At 42.4% G+C, this 23662-nt stretch overlaps 1 protein-coding gene across 8 annotated transcripts; it reads right to left on the reverse strand.

Annotated features, from left to right (window-relative positions):
- Positions 1–968: 968 nt before the first annotated feature.
- On the reverse strand, positions 969–22414 carry LOC106568323 (protein lin-54 homolog). 8 transcript variants are annotated; one of them, XR_006758408.1, is made up of 17 exons: positions 22179–22377; positions 19096–19861; positions 18499–18610; positions 18169–18287; positions 17678–17806; positions 17259–17460; positions 17058–17131; positions 16722–16916; positions 16544–16635; positions 16260–16331; positions 16002–16104; positions 15649–15786; positions 8608–8810; positions 4368–8259; positions 3999–4032; positions 3712–3753; positions 969–1826 (listed from the first exon to the last, which is right to left on the reverse strand). XR_006758408.1 is itself a non-coding variant. In XM_014138568.2 (14 exons), exons 2-14 carry the CDS (start codon positions 19828–19830, stop codon positions 8064–8066), a joined length of 2370 nt encoding a protein of 789 aa, XP_013994043.1. In that variant the 5' UTR covers positions 19831–19858; positions 22179–22414; the 3' UTR covers positions 3876–8063. The 8 variants fall into 8 exon arrangements, 4 of the variants coding, with proteins under 4 accessions (XP_013994043.1, XP_013994042.1, XP_013994045.1 ...); XR_006758406.1 differs by having other exon boundaries at positions 3699–3753; XR_006758407.1 differs by having other exon boundaries at positions 3999–4043.
- Positions 22415–23662: the final 1248 nt, after the last annotated feature.

The raw sequence follows: 23662 nt of genomic DNA on the forward strand, positions 1-23662 counted from the left end.
AAAATATAAACTCAACATGTAACAATGTTACTGTACAGTTCATATAAGGAAATCCGTCAATTGAAATACATTTATTAGGCCCTAATCTATGGATTTCACATGACTGGGCAGGGGCGCAGCCATGGGTGGAAAAGGCCCACACTTTTGGGAGCCAGGCCCAGCCAATCAGGATGACTTTTTCCAGACAAAGGGACATTATTACAGACATAAATACTCCTCCACTTCATCAGTTGTCTGGGTGGCCGGTCTCAGACTATCCTGCAGGTGAAGAAGCCGGGTGTGAAGGTCCTGGGTTGGCGTGGTTACATGTGGTCTGCAGTTGAGGCTAGTTGGATGTACTGCACATTCTCTAAAACAACATTGGAGGCAGCTTATGGTAGAGAATTTAACATTAAATTATCTGGCAACAGCTCAGGGACATTCCTGCAGTCAGCATGCCAACTGCACGCTCCCTCAAAACTTGAGACATCTGTGGCATTGTGTTATGTGACAAAGCTGCACATTTTAGTGGCCTTATACTGTCCCCAGCACAAGGTGCACCTGTGTAATGATCATGCTGTTTAATAAGCTTCTTGATATGCCACACTTTTCAGGTGGATGGATTATCTTGGCAAAGGAGAAATGGTCACTAACGGATATAAGCAAATTGTGAAACAAATTTGAGAAGTAAGCTTTTTGTGCGCATGGAACATTTCTGGGATCTTTTATTTCAGCTCATGAAATATGGGACCAACACTTTACATGTTGCATTTACATTTTTGTTCAATATAGTCGACTAGTGCTAAATGAGTAGGGTCTGTAGAATATTTTCTTTATATTAATTTACTTAAGCTACAACTATGTCAAAATGTGCTCCACCTTATACTATTTATCTCATATATAGTAAATGTCTTTAGTTAAGATTTTTCCCCGATGTTGTAATTTTTAACATTATGCAAAGCCGCAAAAATGATCGATTTCGCATCATATACGTTTCTACTTTTATTTTGAAGACAAAATCGTAAAAGCGGAAGTCTTAATGTTGCTGCAGTGACGCAAATTGGTCTTCGGCTCCATCAACGCGGCACAATCACCCACCAATAATCACTGGACCAATATAATCGCCCCCTTCTTCAGGCACTTCCGGTGAACGTGGCTTGACCATTCTGTACTGTATGTAAACCATATGTGCAATCACATGCATGTACTGATTCGCTGTAGGCCTGCTGTACATTGTGTAGCAAACACAATTGGTTACATACTTAACAGAGTGCACCCCCTGCCATCCATGCCAACTTCATTATTGGAATCTCCATGATTTATATATATATATTAACATTTCACCATGTTGCATCAGACCAAAGTCTCTGAATAAAGAGAATCCGTCCATAGTAACATTGTAAGGAAAGGTGCATTTTGCATTTCCACTCATTGTACAGTATTGTGTGTATGCAAACATTGGTCCTGGCCACTCAACTTCTCATGCTACCATAGTTAACTTTTTTCAACAAAAACAACTTGATTTACTAGCAAAGCAACTGAATTTAACAATACAATTCCCTAGATGCATTTCAATGGAGTTTGTGAAACCTTCACTGGCACAAGAAATTCAATTTCATAATGTTCATAATCTCAAGATAACACTGAGGCATCACACATTTCTGAAATAATCAGTCACTCAAATGTACATACTTTGTAGTGTTTTCCACAAACATTTGTCATCGGACAAAGGGATAGGAAATGCTTATATACATTTGTAATGTAGTTTCACAATGAATCCAGTGCCATCTTGGTAGTCAATTTACTATGAAAACATGAGATCGCCCAGGGCACTCCTATTGCAAAGCCTGGAGAAAAACACAATCTCATCGTTAGTGTGAAGAGGGATGTCAGCACTAAATTAAAAAAAGATGCACAATATGCAGCCCAAAAAAAATCATAATTGAAAACATTGGAGACCGCACCATCAATCAAGTTGAATAATACTCCCTCCCAGACTTGGATGGAAGACTGGGTTAGATTGTGATTTTATCTGATCATTGACCCAGATCAAATAAAGCCAAGGATTACATCAGTGGAGGCTTGTGGGAGGCCCTATAGGAGGACAGGGTCATTGTAATGGCTGGAATTGAACAGTATCAAACATAGGGAAACCACGTTAAACTCTTTCACATTCCATTCCAAAAGCAATGAGCCCGTCCTATAGCTCCTCTCACCACCAGATCACATACACACAAATATACATAGACAGTAGCAGTCAAAAGTTTGGACACACCTACTCATTCCAGGGTTTCTTTATTTTTACTATTTTCTACATTGTAGAATAATGAAGACATCAAAACTATAAAATAACACTTATGGAATCATAACTAAACAAAAAAGGTATTAAAACAAATACATTTATTTTATATTCTTCACAGTAGCCACTCATTGCCTTGACAGCTTTGCACACTTGGCATTCTCTCAACCAGCTTCATGGGGTAGTCACCTGGAATGCATTTCAATTAACAGGTGTGCCTGATTAAAAGTTCATTTGTGGAATTTCTTTCCTTCTTAATGCATTTCAGCCAATCAGTTGTTGTGACAAGGTAGGGGTGGTATACAGTATATAGCCCTATTTGGTAAAAGACCAAGTCCATATTATGGCAAGAACAGCTGAAATAAGCAAAGAGAAACAGTCCATCATTACTTTAAGCCATGAGTGCCGCAGCGGTCTAAGGCACTGCATCTCAGTGCTGGAGGCGTCACTACAAATCCTGGTTCGATTCCAGGCTGTATTACAACCCGATATGATTGGAAGTCCCATAGGGCGGCGCACTATAGGCCGAGAGCCGCCCGGGTTATGGTTTGGCCGGGGTAGGCCGTCATTGTAGAAAATAATGTTCTTAACGGACTTGCCTAGTTAAATAAAAAATGGTCAGTCAATCCAGAAAATTAAGAACTTTGAAAGTTTCTTCAAGTGCAGTCGCAAAACCATCAAGCACTATGATGAAACTGGCTCTCATGAGGACCGCCACAGGAGAGGAAGACCCAGAGTTACCTCTGCTGCAGAGGATAAGTTCATTAGAGTTAACCGCACCTCAGATTGCAGCCCAAATAAATACTTCACAGAGTTCAAGTAACAGACATATCTCAACATCAACTGTTCAGAGACTGCATTAATCAGGCCTTCATGGTTGAATTGCTGAAAAGAAACCATTACTAAAGGACACCAATAAGAAGAGGAGACTTGTTTGTGCCAAGAAACACAAGTAATGGACATTAGAGTGGTGGAAATCTGTCCTTTGGTCTGATGAGTCCAAATGTGAGCTTTTTGGGTCCAACCACATCTTTGTGAGACGCAGAGTAGGTGCACGGATTATTTCCGCATGTGTGGTTCCCACCTGAAGCATGGAGGAGGAGGTGTGATGGTGTGGGGGTGCTTTGCTGGTGACACTGTCAGATTTATTTTGAATTCAAAGCACACTTAACCAGCATGGCTACCACAGCATTCTGCAGCGATACACCATCCCATCTGGTTTGGGCTTAGTGGGACTATCATTTGTTTTTCAACAGGACAATGAAAAACACATTTTTTGGTTACTACATGATTCCATGTGTTATTTCATAGTTTTGATGTCTTCACTATTATTCTACAAATGTAGAAAAACAATGTAATAAATGTAATGAGTAGGTGTCCAAACTTTTGACTGGTCCTGTATATACATACAAATACACACCTATCATACATACAGTGCATTGTTGCTCAGCACTGAAGAGACCATTCTGTTGGATCTGTGCCAAAATTGAAATGAAGGTTAAAACACAGTATAATCAAAGCCAGTCAAAATATGACCAATTATCGGCTAGAGCACGTCCTCATAAAAATGTAATATTAATCAGTATGGTTCATGATGTGAACAGCAGATACAGATTTTAATCAAAGGATGAGAAAATGGGTGCAGTACAGTTCAGTCATTCCTCAATACATTGTTAGTGTTCAGGCTCAAGTTGACAGTGTAGCCAGTTTGGCATCTTACCACGTGTCCTGTATCATTTTGTCATCCATCCACACTGTAGAAAAACTAAACAAGTTGATGCATTATAATGTAACATGCAACATTCTTGGATTAAGCATAGGCCAAATTATAGACCACGTGCGCACCACACAGAGACTGAGTTGAACTCCTGACCTGTGATACATAATGAAGCTAACTACGCGTCCTCATAGTTGTAAAAAAACAACATGTAATCAGAGATTCATGATGTGAACAGCAAAGATTTAAAATCAGACAATGGATAAGAAATATGATATTGATAGCCAATTGGTCAGGACTTGCTATACATAGCTAACGTTAGCTAACACATCATAGCTAGTTTGCTATATTACAACACTGAAGAAAACTTACTGAACTATAAATCGGAGATATGCCTCAAATGCCATGTTATCTCGTCAACAAGGGAGACAATCTTCAGGTTATGTTCATATGACTTGCCAGATACTCGCTCTTCTCTTCATAAACGGGGAAGAAAAAAAACTCGTGTAAATGTGCGCATGCGCATTATATACACAGCCAAGCAATGTGGGAAAAACACGAGAAAGGCGGGACTTGTGTAAAATATCAAAGTATCTTACACATCTAAAAGTGTTACAATTACAGTGTAGTGTTAAAGCATAGCATCAATCACGTAATCAACTTCATGTTACTGTCTAAAACAATCAGACATGTGAAAATTGGCTTATCAGAAATGACAATATCTGAAAGGACTATTCTATGTAATTAGTCAATTATGAATGCAATTTAGTGCAAAGATTGAGATTTTTTTTTTTTTTTACAGAACTGTATAAATTTTATTTGCTTTGTATTTTGCTTACATTACAGTCACAACATCTCACATACGCTTTACTCAATATAAATCTGAAAATAATTAAAAGTACTTTAATTTTGGTGATACTGTGTTATAGTCAGGATAACATGAGATAAATAATTCCAGACAGAAAGAGATGTTTACAAGAATGGTGACATGAGGAAAAAAGACAAACATGATTTCACCTAAAAAGTAATACAGGCAATGGTCACTTAACATACGATATACAATCAAACAACCAAAATACAAGTAGTACTACTGAGCCGTTGCACTGGGGCTTTTATACATGGAGGGGCAGCAGGTAACAGATTTACACAGATCAGTTCGGTACAGAGATTCCCTCGCTGAAAAAAGCCTGGTATTGGAAACATTGAGAAGGTACAAAGAAGGATTATTGTTTTGTCTAGTGTACAGAGTACTAGCAGATGCCATGGGTTAGGTTACCTGATAGAAGGCTAGGTTTCTCCTAAAATATATAGATTTGATAGGAACTTTTCTGTTCACAGACAGCACACAACTTTGCTGTTTAGTTTTATTGATAATATACATTTATTTTTATGTTACATTTCTCTCTGTTAGAAGACAATCTAAAAACAATTTCCCACCACCTTTCAACATCAGATTGAGGGAGTGAGCTGAGCAGAGCACTTTCAGAGCAGCGTTCTGTTTGTGCTCAACTATTGGAAGCCCTTTCAAACATCCCACTTTGTGGGTTGACAATGGATACTAGGGCTGTATTCAATGAGGGGAGACTCAACAAATGTTACAAATAGAAATGTAACATAGTGCAATCCTCTACCTGAAATACCACTGTATTCGTTCTACACAATACATTTCTATCTGAACGTTCTGTAACATTGCACCCTCCTGAACAGGGCCTAGAGAAATGTGTTTTTATTAGGGATGCATCATGCTGCTTAAACAAATTGTTGATGCTCCTGTACAGCAATTTTGTAATAACTTTAGCATCCAGCAAGATCATCCATACAATAAACAAATTTTTCAGTGCATAGGGATGATTACAACTTTGAAAAGGATGTGTGATGGTGTATAACATGGTCATACTCTGACTCTTTTGGACAAGGGCAATCTATATCAACAAACGACTGCTTTTTGATAGATCTTGAACGTGTTTTAATAAGTATGTGTGTCTTCAACAACATTGGGGGAAACAATTGACAACATAGTAAAAGTCCTTCAATGCCCTGAGCAGAGTGGGGAACGTAAGGCAAAGGTATCCTGGGGGAAATAAATCTACAACTAATAACAGTATTTTAAAAACAACACCCAAACACACACAAGACTCACCCCAATACAAAAACATAGAAAGGGATTGGCTTTGTGAGGGGGAAATGTAGCCTGGCTGACCGCACAGGGACAGCTGTTGTACACTGGTCTGGAAAGAAGGCCCTTAATGCAATATTCACTCAGAAATTGAGCGATGGCTTTGATTGGTTCAATCAAATGTTATTTTTCCCCTCAGAGGTTGAGACCTCTCGTTGTTTTTAAAATACAACCATTGTAATGGGAGGGGCAGCGCTCGGGGGGGCTGTGTGGCCATGCATGTGGGTGTTTGAGTGAGAATAATACGGAAGAGAACCAACCAGTAAAAGCACAGCCCTCTTCATTATCGACGCATTGTGCCGACATCGAAGAGCCATTCCAGACTGAAGTCAGGAAGACTTTGAGAGTTGTGTGTTAGCCAGACTAGTGGACATGATATAATGGGTTTTAGAAACACCACCGAGATGCTGTTGAACACACACTTGATGGGCAGAGTTAGTGACACACAGAGGCCAAATCACGTGTTACCTGGTAGCCTAATCCATGATGACATTGTAGAACAAAGTTACCATGCCCAATCATCAGCTCACTGTAGACTAAAGGCACTCTGCTATGCTAAAATAGGCACAGTGCTCCTGACATACGGTGATACTATGGCTAGATTCATTATCCAATCAAACAATCTGCCCCTGGCTCTTGTCAGTGATCCAACATTGATGTGTGTGCACTATTCTACAAACATTATTCTACATCTTTGTTATTCACAAAGAAGTTAAAAGTAGGGGCACTTAGATTCCAATATTCCTATTTACCTAATAAAAGAGGACAACTTTCATACCTTCACAATTCATTTAGAGTACCAGAAGCACTTTAGCAGAGCAAATAACTTGGATTTGATATTGTGAAACTTCACCCTACCTGAAAGTGTCAGAAACAGGACTGTATGCTACCCCAAAACCCAGTTTGGTGAATGTAAATTCAAATACTTACCAATTAGTTGTTTAAAAATGGCAAATATAATCCATATCCATGATAAAAATCTAAAGTGGGAATTTAGAATTTGTTCTTAGACATTTTGCTAAGCACTGAGTACAAGTTGAAATGGTGGTTGAGGAAAATAAATAGTGGGGGTATCTTGTGGGCTACAGTAAAAGCTAGCTACTGTAGCGAGATCAGCATCATGATTAGAACCTGGGCTACTAACTGAAGAATCCTCCTCTGCATCCAGAATCATCAGAAATTATTAAAACATGTTAATATCACACCAGAGAGAAGGAGAGGGAGAAAGAGAGGGACAAACAGAGCCATGATAGGATGGTAGAAGAAAAATACATTAGAAGAAAAAACAAAACATGTAAAAATACCTATTATCAAAAAGTGTGCATGGTAAGTCTAAAACAACCCCCTTCCAAAAACACAAACAAACTGTGCTATTCCACTCAGTCAGAGGGTGCACCGAAACCAAGAACTGGTTAAAACCCAAATCCTGGTCCCGCTCGTTTGCTCTACCCTTGCACTTCTTTCTCTGCCGAGTCTCACAATCCTTGTTTTTTTCAGGCAGGCATGGGGACAGCCCCTCCCTTCAGCCAAGGCTATTCCCACTAACTGTGAAGAAGGACCAGCGCCATAGCAATTCATGTCCCTTAGTTCTCCCAACGTTAGAGCTCTGAGGGTGGGTAAGCAGTGCACAGGGCAGTCCTTGCCTCCTGGTACTGGGTCTAGCTAGATAACAGTTGACCGGGCAGTCTACTCTTCTCCCAATCCAATGTCTATGGGGTTAGCTAGCCCGGGAGACAGAGAAACCAAGGACCTCCTAGGGATCACCACCACTCGCCAGTCCCAATTTTTAGCTCTGGAGCTTGGGGAGAAAGGGGGCCACCCTTTCAGTCTCCCAGGCACGAGTTCTCTCTGCGCTGGGTGAGAGGCAAACCGAGAGAGCCCATGGACCTAGCCTAGCAGTTGATGGAGGGACAGTCTGTCTTGCCCGCCGAGCTGATGATCCTCATGAGGCAGCGTCCAAACTCCTCCAGGATCATCCTCTCTGCGGTGGCCTGGGGCTGCTGGTTCAGCTCTGCCTGCTCAGCCTGCTCCAGCAGACACTCGCACGTCACCTCCGCCACCTCCTTCGTCACAAACGTATAGGGCATCCTGGTTGAGAGAGGATGAAGAGATTAGCCACTGTTCTAGAACAAGATACAGCATAGATGGGGAGTACAGAGGCGAGGCTGGAGAGAGAGGGAGCCGAGGCTGGAGAGAGAGGGAGCCGAGGCTGGAGAGAGAGGGAGCCGAGGCTGGAGAGAGAGGGAGCCGAGGCTGGAGAGAGAGGGAGCCGAGGCTGGAGAGAGAGGGAGCCGAGGCTGGAGAGAGGTAGACGAGAGGGAGTAGAAGTTAAGGCTAGAGAAAATAAAGCTAGAGAAGATGCGTTGAGGAGAGGGGGTGAATCTAGAAAGGGGGTGAGGCTGGAGAGGGCGAGTGTAGAGAGGGAAGGAGTCTTACCTCCCCCCTCCGCTGGTGATGGCGGGAGTGGTCCGTGTAAGCAGGTCTGAGATCTGTGATGACAGCTTGGTCTTGGCTGCCGTCTGTTGTTGAACTCTGACCTCAGCTGCGTCGGCCAGGTGCATCAGAGTCTTCCTCTCAGGGCTCTCCTCAAAGTTCTTACAGCCCACACACTTACAGGTAGACGAGCACATGATCTTGGCCTGGCAGAGAGAGTCTCAATAAATAAGCAGGCGTGACCAAGAACGGGGTGTGCTACTAGTAGGTCGGACCAGAAGCCTGCACCCACCCCTTCAGGGATAAGACTAGCCACCCCTGATGTAAAGTGGCGTGCAACATATAATAGAACAGAGTACAATGTTATAGTCCACCCGTATAAGGACCACCCTGCACTTGAACAGTCTTTACGACCAGGTCCACCTCTACAAGGCAGCAATACCAACTTTTGCCAGGACCATGAAGGAAGTCAACCTCAACCGCAGCCCCAGCACCTCACACAGGAGCAACAGATATCCTGCCAAGACACCATCCCAGACCTGCGAGACCCCCTCCCGAAGGACCTGCATCAAGAGGACCTACACCCAGACCACAGCATCACCAGCCCTTACCCCAACCAGCTGAGACCCCCCCCCAAACAAACCGTGGCCACACCCTATATAGGCCCCGCCTAATCAGACCTATGCCCCCCTCCCCCAATAGAGGTAGCTACCTATCTCTCAACCAATAGAATCCCCATACTTTAATGAAGACAGCTTTTCCATCCTCGGGGGGAGATCAACCATTTCCAGGCCCAGGGACATGTACTAGGCTGTGGTGACCTAGGTGCCAGAACTGGACAAGAACCTGACACTCTGCACACAGGGATAAAGACCTACCTGGAGGCGACAGTATTCCCTTCTAGACACAACTATGACAAAACAACCAACAAAAACCGGTCACAAATAGTTAAAGGTTAAAAATAAATATTACAAAAATAAATAAAAAAAACTCCTGGAGCTCTGTCGCACGCTGGGTATGTACATAGTCAATGGTAGGCGTCGAGGGGACTCCTATGGTAGGTACACCTACAGCTCATCTCTTGGCAGTAGTACTGTGGATTACTTTATCACTGACTTCAACCCAGAGTCTCTCAAAGTGTTCAGTCAGCTCACTGACACCCCTATCAGCAAAATCATAGTTATAATTGAATATTGCTCTGTTCAAGTAGAGGCATCAAAGCCAAAGGAACTGCACAATATAACAAAAATGCTATAGACGGAATGAAAGTAGTGTAGAAACCTACCAAAATAACGAACAATTAGGCAACAGCAAATTCGATAACTTCCTGGAAAATACATTTCACTGTATCTAGTGAAGGTGTAAACTTGGCAGTAGAAAGCCTAAACAGTATAGTTGACATTTCAGCTTCCCTATGAAATCTAAAAATTGAGAGCAGACAACCTAAGAAAATAAAAAACAATGACAAATGGTTTGATGAAGAATGCAAAACCTATGAAAGAAATTGAGAAACCTGTCCAACCAAAAACAGAGATGCCGAAAACCTGAGCCTACGCCTTCACTATGGTGAATCATTGAAACACTATGGTAAAAGAAGGAACAGCACGTCAGAAATCAACACAATGTAATTCAAGAATCTATGGAATCTAACCACTTCCGGGAAAATTCATTCGGAAAGTATTCAGACCAGAAAAAAGTATTCAGTATTCAGTTCCACATTGTTACATTACATCCTTATTCTAAAATGGATTAAATAAAATCCTCAATCTACACAAAATAACCCATAATGACAAAGCGAAAACAGAGTTTATGGACTTTTTTGTTGTTGTTGCAAAACAGAAATACCGTATTTACATAAATATTTAGACCCTTTGCTTTCAGACTCGAAATTGAACTCAGGTGCATCCTGTTTCCATTGATCATCCTTGAGATGTTTCTACAACTGGATTTGGAAAGGCACACCTGTCTATATAAAAAAGGTCCCACAGTTGACAGGGCATGTCAGAGCAAAATCCAAGCCATGAGGTCGAAGGAATTGTCCATAGAGCTCCAAGACAGGATTGTGTCGGGGCACAGATCTGGGGAAGGGTAGTAAAAAATGTCTGCAGCATTGAAGGTCCCCAAGAACACAGTGGCCTCAATCATTCTTAAATAGAAGTTTGGAACCACCAAGACTCTTCCTAGAGCTGGCCGCCCAGCCAAACTGAGCAATTGGCGGAGAAGGTCCTTGGTCAGGGAGGTGACCAAGAACCCGATGGTCACTGACAGAGCTCCAGAGTTCCTCTGTGGAGATGAGAAAACCTTCCAGAAGGACAACCATCTCTGCAACACTCCACCAAATCAGGCCTTTATGGTAGAGTGGCCAGACGGAAGCCACTCCTCAGTAAAAGGCTCAGCCCGCTTGGAGTTTGCCAAAAGGCACCTAAAGGACTCTCAGACCATGAGAAACAAGATTCTCTGGTCTGATGAAACCAAGATCAACTCTTTGGCCTGAATGCCAATCGTCACGTCTGGAGGAACCCTAGCACCATACCTACGGTGAAGCATCATGGTGGCAGCATCATGCTGTGGGGATGTTTTTCAGCAGCAGGGAGTGGGAGACTAGTCAGGGTCAAGATGAACGGACCAAATTACAGATCCTTCATGAAAACCTGCTCCAGAGCACTCAGGACCTTATACTGGGGTGAAGGTTCACCTTCCAACAGGACAACGACCCGAAGCACACAGCCAAGACAACTCAGGAGTGGCTTCGGGACAAGTCTCCGAATGTCCTTGAGTGGCCCAGCCAGAACCCGGACTTGAACCCGATCGAACATCTCTAGAGAGACCTGAAAATAGCTGTGCAGCAAATGGTAAAAAAATGACAACATTATGTTTCAATACTGTTTATGCATCAAATAGCTTTGATGTGTACTCTCTCATCTGTGTCTGTGGGACTGAGTTGGGTATCTGGGGCTTGAGTTGACAATTTATTTATGATGGCTAAAGACTGCATTCCATAGACAAGATGTGATGTGTGTGACCTGAGATAGAGAAAGCCTGGAGGAGTAGAACAATCCCCTCATAGTTTCCAGATATAAGGATAAGTAGAACAAAAAAAGTCAGGTTGTGGGTAAAACAACACCCAGTGCAGATAACCACAAGATAAACCCAAGGTGGCTTATGATGCTCCCCAATCTGCATGGGTGGGGTGGAACCAGCCATGACTAAGCATTTTTAGATCTACTATATAAGAAATCTGCATTTTTCTGTAAGGTTAACCTGTTAGGGCTAGGGGGCAGCATTTGCACGTCTGGATAAAAAAAATGTACCCGATTTAATCTGGTTACTAATCCTACCCAGTAACTAGAATATGCATATACTTATTATATATGGATAGAAAACACTCTAAAGTTTCTAAAACTGTTTGAATGGTGTCTGTGAGTATAACAGAACTCATTTGGCAGGCAAAACCCTGAGACATTTTCTGACAGGAAGTGGATACCTGATGTGTTGTATTACCTTTAAACCTATCCCATTGAAAAACACAGGGGCTGAGGAATATTTTGGCACTTCCTATTGCTTCCACTAGATGTCACCAGCCTTTACAAAGTGTTTTGAGTCTTCTGGAGGGAGATCTGACCGAACAAGAGCCATGGAACGATGATGTCCCATTAGACACCTGGCGCGAGTTCATGTTGGGTACCCTCGTTCCAATACGTTATAAAAGAGTATGCATTCGTCCACCTTGAATATTATTCATGTTCTGGTTAAAAAAGGCCCTAATGATTTATGCTATACAACGTTTGACATGTTTGAACGAACGTAAATATATTTTTTCCCCTCGTTCATGACGAGAAGTCCGGCTGGCTTAGATCATGTGCTAACAAGACGGAGATTTTTGGACATAAATGATGAGCTTTTTTGAACAAAACTACATTCGTTATGGACCTGTGATACCTGGAAGTGACATCTGATGAAGAGAATCAAAGGTAATGGATTATTTACATAGTATTTTCGATTTACCCCAACATGACGTCTAGTCTGTATCGCAACGCGTATTTTTCTGGGCGCAGTGCTCAGATTATTGCAAAGTGTGATTTCCCAGTAAGGTTATTTTTAAATCTGGCAAGTTGATTGCGTTCAAGAGATGTAAATCTATAATTCTTTAAATGACAATATAATATTTTACCAATGTTTTCTAATTTTAATTATTTAATTTGTGACGCTGACTTGACTGCCGGTTATTGGAGGGAAACGATTTCCTCAACATCAATGCCATAGTAAAACGCTGTTTTTGGATATAAATATGAACTTGATAGAACTAAAAATGCATGCATTGTCTAACATAATGTCCTAGGAGTGTCATCTGATGGAGATTGTAAAAGGTTAGTGCATCATTTTAGCTGGTTTTATGGTTTTGGTTACCCTGTCTTTGAATTGACAAAACATTACACACAACTCTTGTAAATGTACTGTCCTAACATACTCTAAATTTATGCTTTCGCCGTAAAACCTTTTTGAAATCGTAAAACGTGGTTAGATTAAGGAGATGTTTATCTTTCAAAGGGTGTAAAATAGTTGTATGTTTGAAAAATTTGAATTTTGACATTTATTTGGATTCAAATTTGCCGCTCTTGAAATGCACCTGCTGTTGATGGAGTGCACCCCGGGTGGCACGCTAGCGTCCCACCTAGCCCATAGAGGTTAAGCTCTCGGTCCAACACTCAAGAGTGTGGGGTTGCCGGTTTCATTGTCGCAATAATTAATTGATATTAAATAATGATTGTTGAAGAAATGACAGTCTCTCTCACTTGATTAGAATATTATACGACTAGCGATGCTCTCCATCCAACCTGAAAGAGCTTGAGAGGATTTGCAGAAAAGAATGGGAGAAACTCTAAATACAGGTGTGCCAAGCTTGTAGTGTCATACCCAAGAAGATTCAACGCTGTAATCGCTACCAAAGGTGCTTCAACAAGGTACTGAGTAAAGGGTCTGAATACGTACGTAAATGTAATATTTCCATTTTATTTTTTATAATTTTGCTAAAATTTCTAAAATCTGTTTTTGCTTTGTCATTATGGGGTATTGTGTGTAGATTGATGAGGGGGGGAAAACAATTTCATCAATTTTAGAATAAGGCTGCAACATAACAAAATGTGGAAAAAGTCAAGGGGTCTGTATACTTTTGGAATGCACTGCATCTATCCAAAACGGAGATATATGGATAACCACTTCTCCAATCTTTTTGGCTCTATAACAAAATACAAACAGGAAAAAACATGTACATGATCAAATACAAATCTTAGAATCAGCTATTAAAAGACTACCAGAACCAACTGGACTCTCCAATTACATTGAATGAACTACAGGACAAAATACAAACACTCCAACCCAAAAAGGCCTGTGGCGTTAATGGTATCCTAAATTAAATAAAATACATAGACCACAAATTCCAATTGGCTATACTTAAACTGTTTAAGATCATCCTCAATTTTGGCATCTTTCCCAATATTTGGAACCAAGGACTGATCCCCCCCCCCAATCCAAAAGTGGAGACAAATTTGAACCCAATGCATCAACAGCAACCTTGGGGTAATCCTCTGCATTATCACTAACAGCAGACTTGTACATTTACTCCTTGAAAACAATGTACTGAGCAAATGTCAAATTGGCTTTTTACCAAATAACAGACCACGTATTCACCCTGCACACCCTAATTGACACAAACTATACGTACCTCGGCCTAAACATCAGCGCCACAGGTAACTTCCACAAGGCTGTGAACGATCTAAAAGACAAGGCAAGAAGGGCCTTCTACGCCATCAAAAGGAACATAAAAATCAACAACCCAGTCAGGATCTGGAAACAAATACTTGACTCAGTTTTAGAACCCATTGCCCTCTACGGTCTGGGTCCGCTCACCAACAATCATTTCACAAAATGGGGCAAACACCAAACTGAGACTCTGCATGCAGAATTCTGCAAAAATATCCTCCGTGTACAACGTAAAACACCAAATAATGCATGCAGAGCAGAATTAGGCCGATACCCCCTAATTATCAAAATCCAGAAAAGGGACGTTAAATTCTACAACCACCTAAAAAGGAAGCGATTTCCAAACCTTCCATAACAAAGCCATCACCTACAGAAAGATGAACCCGGAGAAGAGTCCCCTGAGCAAGCTGGTCCTGGGGCTCTGTTCACAAACAGACCCCACAGAGCCCCAGGACAGCAACACAATGAGACCCAACCAAATCATGAGAAAACAAAAAGTGAATTACTTGACACATTGGAAAGAGTTTACAAAAAAAGAACAAACTAGAATGCTATTTGGCCCTAAACAGAGAGTACACAGTGGCAGAATACTTGACCACTGACTGACCCAAAATTAAGGAAAGCTTTGACTATGTATAGACCCGGTAGCATAGCTTTGCTATTGAGAGAGGCCGCCGTAGGCACATAGCCCACAAAATGAGGTGGAAACTGAGCTGCACTTCCTAACCTCCTGCCAAATGTATGACCATATTAGACACACGTATTTCCCTAAGATTGGGGTGGCAGGTAGTTTAGTGGTTAGAGCGTTGGACCAGTAACCGAAAATTTGCTGGATCGAATCCCCGACAAGGTAAAAATCTGTCGTTCTGCCCTCGAACAAGGCAGTTAACCCATTGTTCCCCGGTAGGCCGTCATTGTAAATAAGAATTTGTTCTTAACTGACTGGTTAAATAAAAAGATTACACAGACCCTCAAAGAATTTGAAAATAACTCCCATATCTACTGGGTGAAATACCAGTGTGCCATCAAAGCAGCAAGATTTGTGACGTGTTGTCACAAGAAAAGGGCAACCAGTGAAGAACAAACACCATTGTAAATACAACACATATTTATGTTCATTTATTTTCCCTTTTGTACTTTAACTATTTGCACATCATTACAACACTGTACATAGCCATAATATGACGTCTCCATTGCTTTGAAACGTTTGTGAGAGTAACGTTTACTGCTTGTACCATTTCACTTGCTTGACACACACACACAGAGAGACAGAGAGAGACCCACCTCGTAACACTCGCAGTAGTTCTTCAGGCAGCCTGAGCGTTTACAGTTGCAACCTTTGCTGTGTCTGCGGTCCGACTCGCCCTCTTTACCTTTACCGATCTTTGGCTTGAACGCCTCCGGGTTACGGTCCAGACACGCCTGGGGAAATGATACACTCCTTTTAAAACAAGTCTGTACACAAGGACTCAGATACATACAACAGACAGTTACAACAGACAGTTATTACACAAGGCCAAACCATATCACTATCAAGGAGTACATTTGTCACACCAAGCTTTTCTTTCACACAAAGAAAGGAAGAATAAGGTGAGACAAATAAAGTTGAGTCAAATCTGATTTGTCTTGTTCCTCACCTTGATGGCTTTAGCTCGGTCCGTCTCGTGTTCCAGGTTGTTGAAGCAGTTGGTACAGTTACAGTTCTGACAGAACTCCCCGTTGGCAAAACAGTCACAGTACCTGCAGAGAGAGCATTCAGACAACATAGACAGCTAGAGGTTAGGCCCATCTCAAATGACGTCTAAATACAGGACATTTACTTTTTAAAGCAGGAATCCTGTTAAACATGAATAGTTAAGTAGGTTGAGTTCCCTGTAAATTATTTTAGTACGTACAGTTTGAGACACTGAGACTTGGTGCAGTTACAGGGCTTCCGTGGTCTGAAGGCAGCGCCTGATGTTGATAAGCTGTGGGAGAAGGGAATATACTTATAATTAGTCAGGGCATTGTGTTTATAACAACGTTGTCATAACATTTCATATCAAAAGGAATTTAAAACCTTCAAAAAAAACAAAGGTGCTTTATCGCAAACATTTTTTTTTTGTTACTGACAAGGACTTTGCCATCAAACCACAGATCATACTCCAGCTGGGGATTTCCTGTGTCGTGTTGTGCTTACCCATTGAGAGGCAGTCTGGCCTGAGTCTGGATGCCTGTAGGGGTGGAGAACCCAGAGCTGCTGGCCAGAGTCACATACGCCGACTGCTGGAGCTGGAGAAGGGAGAGAGAGAGACGTGTGAGCGCACAGACACACACACACGTTTAAAGTGCATTCAACACACATCCCGGCCCTGTACCTGTGTGACGTATTGTGCGGGCAGCACGGCGTAGCCCATGTTCCCAGAGCCAGGGGCAGGCGCCAGCATTGTGCCCGGGGGTAGGTTGGTGAGGTTGGGCTGAATCTGGGGTAGCGATGTGGCGGGCATGATCAACCTCTGCTGGGTCTGAGTGGTCAGCACCTGGCCTGACGATGTCAAGGGCTTAGGCACCACCTGAGAGAGGAGAACAATGAAGGTTAGTTCAATTACACTCATCTTATTGATAGTGCATGTTGTCGTGGCTGAGTGAATGTATGATTAGGGGAGCAATTCAATCTGTAAGCAAGTAGTGTGTTCGTGTTGCGTGTGTTTCACCTGCTTCATTGTCTGTGCTGGGACAATGGGGACAGACATCCTGACTTGGGTTGTGTTGACCACCATGGGCTTGGCTGTGGAAGGAAAACAGGTAATTATATACCGTTGTATATACATTCTGTATATTTATGGCACTGTTTGGACCTAAAATCCTTTCCCTGCCACTCTGTATGGATGGTGAGTTGGGAGTCTGGCTCCTACCTGTCATGGATGAGTTAGTGATGGGGCTGCCGGCATGTCCCGTGCTGCTGCCCGTGGTGGCAGTGACCAGCCTGACGTAGTGGAAGCGGCTGCCTGGCACTTGGATCTGCTGCACGTTGGACGGGGTGGACAGGGGAAAAATGGTCTTAAATTGGGGGGCGCCCACCCCTCCCACCGTCACAGTCTGCACAGGCTTCATGGTCTGTGAGGAGAGGGGAGAAAATGGTCAAGATTATTTCCAAGAGCATCAGCATAGCTGATGATCAAGGTCTTGGTGATTAGTTGGCTAGTTGAATCAGGTGTTCCAGTGTTTGAATAAAACAAAAAATGTGCAGTTCTGGGGGTCCTAGAGGACCACAGTTGAGAAACACTGTTATAGAGGCTAGTTGTAGCTGCGCAGTAGAATGAATTGAGACTACCTTGGCTGGGGAGGTGGCTGTAGACTGTTGTAATAGTATCTGATGTCCCAGGTGGGCCATGTTGAGAGGCAGAGACACTGACTTCTGAGGGGAGTTGGGGACCTGGGAGGCCACCGACACCACCGTCAACTGTCACACAAAGAGAAAACAGAATGATATTTTTACTAATACATGTCAATAGCTCCAAGTTGTCATCCAAACACAAAATGGGAGAAAACTCAGGGTCCCACTCACTGGCCCAGACATGGTATAGTTTATAAATGGAATTGGGGTCATGCGGGGCCTATAGGTTGGCATGCTTTCTCTATATGCAGCTATTAAATATGCTAGATTTGGTTATTATGATATGAGAAAACGAGATCCACCGGATGGTAATGCGTTTACTGGCCCCGGGCCAGTAGGCCACTCTAATATCGGACCCTGAAACTGCACTGGTTCTCTCTCCCTCACTCAAAGTGGGGTCAGAGGGATTGAGTGGCAGCATGTCTGACCTTGCTGGGCGACTTGAGGGGGGAGATGGCGATCTTGCTGCTAGAGCTGGAGCCGAGGGTCTCAGAGAGGGTGATGGTCCGCGGGGGAGTCACTGGGCTGCTTGTGGACAGGACCCGACCTGGGTGGGTGGGGGTTATAGGGAAGGGGACAGAATCACAACGATGAGGTCAGAACCAATTGGGGCAGGGATCAAAGTCTATATACATTGCTATGGCTCAAAGCAGTTATAATAGGCTGAACTTTCAATTACACAGCATCCATGGGTGGCACATTGCAAACCAAGCATTGTTTCTATGATGTCAATATGAAGAGCATGTCAGGGGGATTACCTGTAATGACATTGGATACTGATGTCTGGGCAGTCAGACCTTTGTTGTTGACAGCTTTAGTGAAGACAAACTTGATTGGTCCAGCTGACGACACCTGAGTTTTCTTAGCAATCTATTGAGAAATATGTTAATTTACTACACTACACAAACTACAGCTTAGAGATAAAGCCCAGACCTATAAAACCTGTCAACACCATCCACCATAAAAAATGGTTACAGTATTTGCTTCTGAATATGTTTATTTAATAATTTCAACACTTAGGTTTGGACATGCCAATAAATGTATTTTCTCTCTCTGTAAATAGCAATGACGTGGAATTGTAACCCCTCCTTTCACCAACCAAGTAAATGCATGTGAGTGTACTTGAAATGAAGATGATCACATATGGTGTTTGTGGAGGGGTTACAGTTGGGGATTGATTTCCAGCCTTATAAGGCTCTTCATGACAACACATAACTAAATTAATCTCCTCACTACACAATGTGAGCACAGCATAGCAAAGAAACTGAATGACTTTCTGATGAATAGCAAAGAATCCAGACCCTTGAGACAAAAAGGTAAACAAGTCAATAAACAAGTAAACAAACAGGTCTCACCTGTACAGTCTTCAGCTGCTGGGCCTGCAGGGTGGATACCTGACTGGCCGAGCTGACCGTCACCACCTTGAAATGCTGCGGGTTGGCCTTGGCCTCCCCCAGACCCTGCACCGAGGCAGACTTGGAGCCTGTGTGGGGCAGCTGCAGCACAATAGGCTGGCCAGACTTCCCAATGGTCGTCACCATGAACTGCTGGCCCCCTGGAGTAGTGGTAGTGGTGGTGGTGCCTTGGGACCTGGCGGTGTCTGCGCCTGGGGATGAGGCCACCTTGTTGAGGATGATCTGGTGGTTGGCTGAGAGGGTGAAGGGGGCTGAGAGCTTCTGTAAGCCCCCCGAGGTGAGACTAACCCGGGAGAGGCTGCTGGTGGTTTTAGGGGTGGTTGAGGTTAGGGTGGAGGCTGTGGCGGGTCGCAAGGTGAGGGAGGAGGATGAAACCGTGGAAGAGGTGAGGAGGAGCTGGGTAGCAGAGGTGGTGTTACAGAGGGTGGAACCTGTGGGGGTGGAGGTGGTCCCGGCTTGGGTCAGCTGGGTTGGAGGGGCGTCCGAACACAGGCTTACGATCTCTGGGACAGCGGGCACATCCGTTTCCATGGGGACTGGCGAGTCGTCACTAGGTTGTGATTGGCCAGAGGCTGCAGGGGACTCGGAGGGGGGGTCATCATCCATGATGATGGCCTCTGTGTCCATGATCTCATCAGGGAGCAGACTGTTCAGCTCTGGCGACACCACGTCCATGTCTGCAGGTTTACACTCAGCTCAGTCACTGCTGGAGACAGAACAGGAAGCATCAGAATGTCAGTCCAATAGCTCCACCAAGCTATTGGATGTGTAAAAAAATATATTTCAGTAGAATGACTGACTGGAAAGTACCAGTACACTATAAAACAGATATAGATAGCTGCTACTTGGGATATAAACATGCATTTCTAACAAGAGGTTTTTTTGCATTCTGGTTAGTGCCCATAAGCAATTGTTAGGCAACCAAGAACAAGTACAAAAGTATTTTCTATGTGAAAAAAATTAAGTGAAATGCCTAAAACTGAATGACCAATTCCTGCATATGATGTTGCACACACACACCACTGCAAAGACAATGGAAGGCGCAAACCCATCACCATGGATTTCAATGATGTTATTGTCACAATATACAGCCAAAACATGCAGTGTGTGACATTAGTGAATATATTAGATTTATACATCTATCAAAAACACAAGCGCAAATACACCAAATTGTTTCAAAGACAGCGATGAATTCATAAGCAATGAAAAAGGTGTTACAGAACACACACACAGGCAATGCAACATCAAGTACTTGACGTTAAAGTATAAATTCATACATAATCTGTTTAGCTAGCATTAGCAATGTTGCAATGGATCTGCAGCGGTAACTAACAGTGTATTCTATGGTCGTTAACACTAGCCAGCTAGCTAAACGACGCTGAATACGCTAACGTTAGTTTAGCTAGCCACCAAGAACAATAACAAACATGTTTATGCAACGACGTTATGATCCTAACTTTGATTGCAACACAACTAGATCAAAAGCTTACTTTCCAACACAATCGGCCTAATCTCGAACGGTGCAAATTAAATAGTTTAGCTAACATGTCATGGATTGCATAGCGGAGGGTAGATCGCTGGTTAGTTAGCTTTGCTAGGCCGCTTTGGACATCCCAGAAAATAAATCTTTGTCCTACCTCCGGCATACGCAAAATAAGACAGATAGGATACTATACAAGTTAATAAACTAGGGGGAGGGGGTCGATGTTCATCCCCTCAGTTTTCGATAGGATATATGATCGGGGCCTGCTTCTTGTTTTCTCAACTATTAAGCAGCCTGTCAAAATCATGAATTGGTGACAGGGGCAACACTGTGAAAACGACCAGCTATAGCTTGCTAGCTACGTTTCTATTTTCAGGCCGGGTTGGATTTCGAAATATCCGCCATTTTCACCTCGTCATGAGTTCAACTAAAGAGATGAGAGGAAGAACGAGCAATAGATATGAACGCCCATGTCAGGAATCTTGTTTACCAATAAAGTAATGGGGTCACAGTTTACGATAGATTACCTGGTAGTGCAACACAGTAATAATGTTAAGAGTTATCCGCCTTGTGTCACCTACTGTAACAAGCCATATGAGCCTGTAAATACTTGCATGATACTCTGTGTACTGTGTAGAACTATACAATTTACGTAAATAACGTCACGAATAACACATCTAAATTCTCTCAAATGTCCACATTTGTAAACAACTGGTTAACTGTTATTTTGGTAAACCTATTGAAATGTAGAATAAGAACATTCATTAGACCAACGCTTAATAGTAATTTGTCAAAGAACAAACCCCCAGATACCTAAATAAAATGGGGATATGACTTTCTTTTGGAAGAAAGAAACGTAGAGAGGAACCCTCGACGTAATCATCTGACTATTTGACAGTCAAAGCCCCAGCTGCCTTCAAGCCATTTCACAAAGCAGACACACAGACTATACTAGGAAGGTATTTTTCCGTCTAGCCAACATTGAATAGACAGGATTACCACAGCGGCATTAACCTCTGGAAGCTAAACAATGACAGGCCCTAATGGCAAACTGGCTTAGCAAAATCAGAAATTGCTGTCCATCTGTCGGGGTGCTGGAAACTATCTAGAGGGCTGCATTTGCAATGAATTTTATGTCATTATAGTCACACAACGTTACAGGCTGAATAATCAATGTAACTCTCAAACGTCAGTAAAATAATAAATAGCTATGGAATATATGCAACGTTGATAATAGTTTCCAATATCCGAATGAATGGTGAATACAGTTAATGGATATTTTCCAAATTCATATCGCTTCAATAATATGAATCATATAACAAAGCTACGTTAGCTAACTAGAATAAGGTATTTCCACAGTTTGTAGGTACATACTACAGCTAACGTTACAATATATAGTAACGTTACAGTAAGTATCTTCATATGCTACTAGCTGTCTGCTAACTGGCCAAATTGATATCATCAGCTGTTAGCGAGCTAGCAAGCCTAGCCAGCAGCAACACAAAGTATTGCCCCTTTCACACAGCGAACAGATTCTTACGTGGTTTGTTTTTCCCCTTGAAGCTATGGTTTTAGTGTCTCGAAACGCCTTAACGCACATACTCCTTCACCGGTCCGTACAGGCGGAGCAACATATCGGTAAAAAGCACAGAAACGTAGACGATTGTTCAAAATACCGCGCCGAGCGCCATTTCACCCCTAACATCCCATAATAATGTCACGCACTCCTTGACAACCACATGGCGCGTCATTGAGCGAAGTACTTCCGGCCTCGCTCTCAGCGTGTGATAGAGCTACACAACAACTAGGTAGGGCTCTGACAAAATAAAGGAAACACTTGAGTAAATGAGTGTTACAGAGCGAGGCAAATTAACCTGAGCCGCGGTGCACCAAATTATTTATATATACACTAGATTACTAATTAAGGGGCGCTATGTTGAAGCCACCGTGCCTTCCATCATTTGTTAACGTTTACATTCGTTTTTGCCACATTTATTATATTGCAGACACCTTCATGCATACTGTTAAATTATATTATGTGAGCTAAACAGAAAAAAAACATGTATAATTTTTTGAGATGACTAATGTAACAGGCCCAACTACAACAAAAAAAGTACATGTAATTTTGTCCTTGAAACATGGACTACTCTTACTAGGGAGTGCCTGCTCTTACTAGGGAGTGCCAATCCATGACGTAAACGGGTAAAAGCGGTAAGGGAGTTGGCCATCCTCAAATCGAATAGTAATCTGCGCCAGTTGGGCATGTTGTCAAGGTAGCATGGTGCATCGTCCAGAAACAAACATCTATTTTCCATCAAATATATGTTCTTATTGTCGATCTAGTTTTCATTGGGAAGGCAGAAAAAGCGTTTTTTTATCAAAAGCAATCACATTTGCATGTGAAAACACATAAACCTACTCAATGTGGTTATGGTGTTATCCCACTGGGCACAGACGTCAATTCAAGGTCTATTCCACGTTATTTCAACGTCATTAAAATGAAGTGAAAACAACATTGATTCAACCAGTGTGTTCCCTGTGGGATACTTTGTATTCCATGTTATAGAGCAGCTTCTTGGGAACACAGAACACCTTATTGCGTGAGGATAGGATTTACCATTGCTGAGATTTTTGTTGAAGTGATCGGAAAAGGTTGCGGACAGGTCACTGATAATCTGTTATCAATAAGGCACCTAATCACCTGTCTGAAATGTTTAATTCAACACTTTTTGTCCAATATTTCCAGATAGGGTGGTCATATTGTTGTGAAATGTTCAGGGCTGGTGTAGAACACAGAGACGATTCAAATACAAGTAAAATGTATTAAATGAATATGCGGTATTATGCAAATTAGGTAGTTAATATGCTAATTAAACAGTAAGGAAAACGTCATTACAGTAACTCAAGCCCAATAATTTAAGGTAGGGTGGTCATATAATTAACAAATTCCTCGGTGTCCACATCACTAAGGAATTATTATAGTCCACACACACCCACACAGTCTTGAAGAAGGTACGACAACGC

The sequence above is a fragment of the Salmo salar genome, chromosome ssa13, assembly GCF_905237065.1.
Source record: "Salmo salar chromosome ssa13, Ssal_v3.1, whole genome shotgun sequence".
In the NCBI taxonomy this organism is placed as follows: domain Eukaryota; kingdom Metazoa; phylum Chordata; class Actinopteri; order Salmoniformes; family Salmonidae; genus Salmo; species Salmo salar.